Source organism: Macrobrachium rosenbergii, chromosome 53 (assembly GCF_040412425.1).
Source record: "Macrobrachium rosenbergii isolate ZJJX-2024 chromosome 53, ASM4041242v1, whole genome shotgun sequence".
Taxonomy (NCBI): Eukaryota; Metazoa; Arthropoda; class Malacostraca; order Decapoda; family Palaemonidae; genus Macrobrachium; species Macrobrachium rosenbergii.
This window is the reverse complement of record NC_089793.1, coordinates 6,687,637-6,695,323: the sequence shown is the minus strand read 5'-3', so window position 1 is coordinate 6,695,323 and position 7,687 is coordinate 6,687,637. Positions and strand designations below refer to the sequence as shown.

The window sequence follows — 7,687 nt, the reverse complement described above, 5'->3', positions numbered from 1 at the left end:
TTTTGAATACTGTACTACCTGTAAAAGATGGAAAACCAACTTTAGCTTGCATATAAACAGATACCAAGGTAGGTCTTCTTTATTCCTAAATTGGGAACACCTGTAAGCTAGTCATATGGAAGACATTTTAATTCTTACTCTGTATTTCAGGGAAAGTGCATATCAGTAGGATGCGACCAAGTCATAGGATCGTCTGCAAAAAGAGATGAGTGTGGAGTCTGTCGGGGTGACGGAGGAACCTGTACCAAACATGAAGAAATATACCAGGAAATCCCTAGCTTAGGTATGATTTGATCACCAGTGGTTTACAGGTTGCTGAGACTCTGGTATGGTAAATTTATGTGGAGACAAGGTATAGGGTGAAGGCCACTTATTCTAGGACCTAAGGGTATAACAAGTTATAGCCTTTAGGATCCTTGCTATGTGTGCATGTGTTGCTAACTATAGGCTACAAAACCCTTATTCCATGAATGTAAGTTCAAGGATAAAGGGCCCTTACTTTAGGACCTAAGGGTATGAGAAGTTCTAGACTACAGGATCCTTACTTTGTACAGGAATGTGTTGCCAATTGTAAGGCTGTGCAAATGACAGGATAAAGAATCTTTACTCTGCTGGTATAAGGAAACTGCACACAGCTGGGGTCCTTTCCCAGACTAAAGATTTTTTCTGAATAATGGGAAGGTAATGGCTTACCATGTCCTGTGAAGCAGGTTATTTTGCGAAGGATAGTGGTCTGCAAGATTTTTTATGCAAGAATACATTGCAATGTAGAGTAACATTTCTTTTATCGTTCCCAAAATCTTTTTCACCATTTATTGACTTTTCTCAGTTAGGACAGTTTAGTTTTCTTTGAATTTTAAAAATAGTAAGGAAATCCTCCTTCAAGCAGGTGTCACCCTCATAAATGATTATGCAACTTATAATTACTCTGCAGCCTCAAAGTTCAAAGTTCAAACATAAAACTTACTTGCCAGGACAAATAAAATTGAGTAAGCAATAACAAATAGCATGCGCCAGCTTAAATGTTCCTCAGTGTTACCTAGTGATACACTATAAGAATACCTCATAAGTGTGACAGTGAAGATACTAATTTTACTTACCTGTATTTGACAGGAACTGTGCTAAAGTCTTTCCCTCGCTCACAGGTTACACACCAGTAGCAGTACTGCCAATTGGTGCAAGAAGTATTCTCATTCAAGAGGAGACATCAACGCTGAATTTCCTTGCACTTTCCAAGAATTCATCTGCGTTCATCCTGAATGGTGGAAGGTCTCAGGAACCTCCTAATACTTTTATTAGTGAGTAGACTTTCTTTTGGTTTTTCGTTGCATAGTGCTCAAAGGGAATATCATCGTATGATTCAAATATTTACGTTAATGAATTTTCCCAAAATGCTCGAGTACTTGAACTATTATTTTATCTGGTTTTCTTTGTTGCTATCAGGCGAAGGAGTCAAATTTCATTACACTACTGATGGAGAACGCGAAATGCTGGAAGCTAGTGGACCCCTCCTAAATCCAGTAACTGTGATGGTAGGTGACTGACTTAATAATCCATGATCAGTTTTTGTGTAGAAGTACTGAAAAAATATGGAGCCGTTGAATACTTTTGCAGTTTATTTCCAAAGTAAAAATCTGTAAAACCCACACTGCCAACAAAGGTTGCTTTTAATGAAACTAAGTATATTCTCTAGCCTTAAAATTTCATTTGTCAGGTAATAACATTGCACTGACTATTATTGGCATCAATATACAGGTCCATGGATCACCAGCTCAAGAGCCAGTAAAAGTACTCACCACATTTTACACACCTGTCAAAGAAGAGTACTTCCAGTGGGAGATTGGCCCATTCACTGCATGCTCAGCTACTTGTGGAGGGTAAGCAGCTGATTCCTTTGGGGTATGTTTATACTATAGCTGTTGTATATTACAGTAAGTTCATTTATTTATTGAGTCAGTGACTGTACCAACACTAAAGGTTAATGATTTTAAAACTCCTTGTAGGGGTACGAAACATGAAACACTAATATGCCGAGACAGACGTACTGACCGTGAAGTGTTCCATGATCGGTGTAAACATTTGCCACGACCACCATTGAATTCAACTCAGTGTAACACCTTTGGGTAAGTTGAGTAGGTTCTTTTCATTTCTTACATTTGGAAATGTTTTTATAATCTGCTTTTATAATTTTACTTTTGTCCAGAAAAAAATAAAATATTACTCTGCTTTTCAATTACAAAAGTTTGTGGGATTGAATTTTAATCTTATGAGGCTTTTTGCAAATAACTTTCATCATTTTTGCCATGAAAAATAATTTAAAAATATTTTAGGTATTGTTTTTATGTGTAGGTGAACACATTTTGTACTGGGCCTGACAGTTTGTATGATTTGTGGGAAGCTTGTAACATCAAGGATATACTTAAAAAAGTATACTGAACTGTAATTATCATAGAGTGCTATAGTAGTACAGTACTATGTAATGCTTCGGATTCTACTGTTATCAACTATGTATTCATTTTGTATAATACATTATCATTCTTAGTTCAGTCCATTATTTCATTTAAAAAATAAATCCATTTATTAATAGATGTGAAGCCAAGTGGATGGTGGGTCCCTGGGAGCACTGCTCAACAACCTGTGGTCCCCATGGAGTTCAAGAGCGAATGGTCTCCTGTGTTACACTTCCTCATGCCCATTTCAAGAACTGGACAGAAGGCATTGTAGATCCTCTGAGGTGTCACGACCACCCAAAACCAAAAGATACAAGGCCGTGTCAAAGGGAGGCTTGCCCTGCACATTGGGAGCCTGTGGGATGGTCAGAGGTAAGGACCTTCTTCAAAATGATGCCATAAATTTTAGGTTGCACACATCTATTGCTTCTGATCATGAGTCAAATTCTTGTTGACTCATCATTTTTTTTAAACTTGAAAATTAGCATATTTACTTTCTTTCCGTTATACTTTTACGTGTTACCTAAATGAAATCCCAAGGCAACCATTTAGACAGTGGTCATTTGTAGTCTTGTGAAAGATGTTATCAGCTGTATTTCTTTTACAGGAGTTCAGGCACAGATGAAAAGACCTGATTATTGGCCTTCATAACTTGTCAGATTAAATTTTTTGAAGTAGGTCAGTCATGCCTCTGGCCATTTTTCTTGAAAGTTAAAATTATACTTTTACGCCCATATTGCGGGCAAACAGCATGCTGAGAGATGTTTTTCATACAATTGGTTTATTGTGTAATCATGGTACATGAGCATGTACAAAAAAAATTACATTTTTTACAAGTTTTTAACCTTTTTTAACATACAGTACTAAATCTTACTGTCATATTATCTTTGTTTTACTCTGTAAAGTGGAATTAAGACAAAATTATGATGATGATTTGGTCATAAATATTTTTATAAAATGACATTCTTTCACTGGACATTTAAGGTGAAGTGGTCAAGACCACTTTTCAATAAAAGTACTTTTCAATAGATTACTGTACTATATCATGAGTGATTCAGTTGTTGTTTGACATGCAAGTTCAAGTTAGCTAATATTTTTAATGTTCTGTGGAGAGCTATGGCATGAGGAGAAATTAAAGGTGATTGCATTGTGTTTTTAGATATTTACTCCTTTACTTTGAAATGAGGAAATAGTTCCTTGCACCCTTTTCACTTACAGATGCACCAGTTACTTTATGTCACATAATTCTTGTACCTCAGATGTGCTATGTTTTCTCTTGATTGTCCTCTCACTCTGCACTGGCTGCACCTACTGCTTTTATTCTTGACTGCACATCAGTTTTTGGAAGCTGCTTCTAAAATAATGACTTTGGTTTATCAGTTATGTAAGGCGTGTTCGCATGAAAACTTTGATCTTAATTTTATTATATATAAATATTTTGGGTCATTCTTACTGGAATAACATTTCTTATTACTTTTCAGTGTTCAGTGACCTGTGGTGTTGGTGAACAAGAGCAACTTTTGGAGTGCATGGGAGGTGGAGGAAACGAGGTCACCTATGAATGTGGCCCCCGTCCGAAAGAAATGCGGGCTTGCATCAAGCCCTCATGTTCTCCGCCCCCTTGTCAAAGGGATGCTTCCGAGTTTTGCCAACTTCCTGTGTTATACAAGTACTGTAAACTACCCAAATACAATATTCTCTGTTGCCACACGTGTGCCAATGTGGTTCATTAAAAACATCTCATACAAATAAAAAAAGACAATCGGTATTTACCGCAGGTATTTGTGCGAGAGTGCTTTTCTTGTTGTTAATGCCTTGTTTTGTAGACTCGTTCTTGAAAAGTTAGTTTTTGTGGTGCTGCAGTCACTGTTATATACTGTATATGTGTATGTGTAGTTTATATGTTGAAGCATGAAGTTACTTCAGAGATAAAGGAGTGAATTTGTAGAGGTGATTTGTTGCTGGTGCTTGTAACTTTCGTAATGTAGTAGAATCTGGTGTTTTGGCTTGCACAGACTGGCAAATGTTAATATTTCTCTTTGTGTGGAGGCCAAGTAAAAGGCCCTATTTAAATACAAGACTAGTAGTGGGGCAGATAAGAGTAATTTTTTAGAAGAATCGTGCATATGATGATACAAGCATCAAATTTGGCACAGTTGTTCTCCAAGGGATACTAATCAAATCTGCCTGATTGGCCAATTGAAAATCCAAAATGGCGGCCATTTTTCAAGATGGCCCCCAAAATAACCACCTGAAATTGGTGTTTTTCTTAGAAATATTTGTAGTTGTCCGAATTGCATGATCTAAGTGTGGATTCCCATGTTTTTAAGCCTGCTGATGTATATTTTCTAGTTTATAACATGGTTAAGGCACTGTATTAAAGAGTGATTGTCAGGCACTACCAAGGCACATTGGTGACATCACTGCTGTGAAACTCAGCATGGGGTTCAGTGTCAGCTAAGTAGGAAATTTATGTTGGCGTCATACTGCAACAACCTACTAGTATCCCAAATGCTGCCTAATCAACCCTAAATCAGTTAGGCAGCCGCACCTGAATGGACAGGACGTGCCAGCGCGGGACGGCCGAACCAAGGATAACAGGGTTTTAGTTATCTGGATGGTGTACAGATCGCACGGGACTTATGACACTGGATGAACGATCGGACTAGGTGTATGGCACAGCGCAAGAACCTAGTTGTATCCCATACAGGAAAGTGCCTATTGTATATTACAGGACATGAGAGGCCTATTATACTATTACATGTACAGGGTGGTAAAAGGATAAACACTTGACCCTGAACGTCATCGTAATCGTGGATGCGAACTCTACTGGATGATCATGGAAAACAGACTGGACCAAGTGTTGCCTATGTCAGGAGGTTAAGAAAGAAGATCTAAAATCTCCCCAGGCCAATCCTGCCAGAAGAGGGGATGATGGTTATACGAACCTGGCAAAGAATATTCCTCTCTTTCACTCACTCAATGCGCTACCAATCAAGCTAGACCCTGCAAAACTTGACGAAGGTTCTGGGACAGAGGAAACGTTGAGAAAAAATAAGGCACAATACCATGAGAGTTGCAGGCTTCTGTTCAACAACACAAAGTTACACCGAGCTGAAAAAAGAGCAAGTCATGTAGGTACTAGTGATGAAGACAGTAGAAGTAAGATTCCATGAAAGCTTCAAGAAACTAAAACAAAAGAATGCTTATTCTGCGAAACAGAAGGAGGGGAGCTTAGCGAAGCAATGACAATGCAAGTGAATAGGAGAATAAATGAATGTGCCAAAACACTCAGTGATACAAAACTTCTCGCCAAACTAAGTGCAGGAGATGTCGTAGCCCAAGAAGTGAAATATTACCCTGGCTGTTTGGTGGCATTGTATGACTGAGAATGGGCATACCTAAAGGTGCGGGAGCAAGAAAAAGCACAGGAACACTGGAAGGATGCATATCCAATTGCTTTCTCTGAACTAGTCACCTACATCTGCGAGATGAAAAATGCCAGTGAGAGGCCACCGATTTTCAAGCTTGCTGATTTGACCAAGCTTTACAAGCAGAGGCTGGAACAGCTTGGTGTTGACTCGCCTGATGTTCATCCTACTCGACTCAAGGATCAGCTGCTTTTGCACATTCCACAGCTGCAAGCTAATAACCAAGGACGAGAAGCTCTGTTGGCTGTTGAAACTGATGTAGGTTCAATCCTATCAGAAGCATCCCGTTATGGTGAAGCGATCCATCTAGCAAAAGCCGCTGATAATAAGATAAGACATGCTCCGTCAGAAGTCGAATTTCAGCAGCTATTTTCATGACAAAGACTTTGAACAGGCTGTACAACTCAATTCCACCAACACATGCAGCCCTCAGAGAAAATGCACAGCGTGCAGCCTGCCAGGCTGGGATCATCTGGGGCCAGGCAACCCACTGTAATCCACACATGAGCAGTCCAGCTGAATGGGGGTGGACACAGAAAGGAGAAGCATGGTAGATATATTGGACAACGCTACCACTGATTGCAGCAAGCTGTCAAGAATTGACAAAGTGCTCCAGTAAGAAGGTTTGCAAAGGAAGATGCAAGTGCTCTCAGGCAGAGCTTCCTCGCACATCACTCTGCAGCTGCATATGTGAACAGTAACAGATCGAGAAACAGCAGCATGGTATACATAACTTTGAAAATGTACTAGCTGGGACAAAACTTATGTAAAGAAAGACAAACATCTTGGTGGTCATCTTGAGAAATATGTCTCAGAGTGCTTTTTAAACAGGAAAATATAGTTCAGCAGGCTTCAAAACATAGGAATCCACACTTAGATCATGCAAATCAGACAACTACAAATATTTCTAAGCAAACCATCTACTTCAGGTGGTTATTTTGGGGACCATCTTGAAAATGGCCGCCATCTTGGATTTTCAATTGGCCAATTGGGCAGATTTGATTAGTATACCTTGGAGGACACTTGTGCCAAATTTGATGCTTGTATCATCATTTGCATGATTTTTCTGTTATCTGCCCCGCTATAGATAAAATAGAGAAAAAGTGAAAAATAGTTTTGTGTGACATATTAAGAGGCTGTTAACCTGCCTCTTGCTAAGAGGGGTATGGTTATAGAAATCATGGACAACAAATGAAGAGTTACTCAGTTTCCATGTGGACTGGAAAAGTGATGGAACTGACTTTGATACTTGCAAATTTGGGTGATGACACCCTGCTGGTGGGGATCCACCCATAATTGCCAGAGAGAAAGACTCTGCTCAAATAACGTGACAATTATTCTGACACTTCGTGATTAATGTTCAGCAGATATAAGTGGTTATCTGTTACTTAATGTTATTTGTGATAAATAAAATGTTTAAAATTTTGTGATAAATCATTGTCTTGATGTGTGGAAGTACCGTATGTGGATTAGATCTTCAGGAAATTGGTGATTGAAAAAAGTGTAGCTAAAAATACAGCTTACAAGTCAGACCTTTCAATGAGATTTTAACGATTTTAACTAAAGGAGTGGTAAGAAGAGCAATCAGCCGTAAAAGTGGTAGAATGATAGATGTGGCAGAATGGTGACCAGTGGGAAGGCCTAGGAAAATCGAGGTGCAAGAGTGAGGACATGGATTTGATGGAACTTCAGGAAGAATTGGAACAAGATAGAAGGATATGGAAAGACCTTATCAGATGTCTAACCTTATATAAATGTGGATGATGCTAGTGATCCTAACCTGTAGCTATATTAAAATCCATGAAG

General features: G+C 38.8%; 1 protein-coding gene across 1 annotated transcript in view; it reads left to right on the top strand.

The window, feature by feature from the left end:
• LOC136834048 (A disintegrin and metalloproteinase with thrombospondin motifs 3-like) overlaps positions 1-7,306 on the top strand; it is a 192,413-nt gene extending 185,107 nt beyond the window's left edge. The window contains 7 exon segments of the mRNA XM_067096305.1: positions 151-283; positions 1,146-1,298; positions 1,444-1,532; positions 1,756-1,877; positions 2,004-2,123; positions 2,588-2,822; positions 3,932-7,306. Of these exon segments, the coding sequence (XP_066952406.1) occupies positions 151-283; positions 1,146-1,298; positions 1,444-1,532; positions 1,756-1,877; positions 2,004-2,123; positions 2,588-2,822; positions 3,932-4,183 (1,104 nt within the window). The 3' untranslated portion in view covers positions 4,184-7,306.
• Positions 7,307-7,687: the final 381 nt, after the last annotated feature.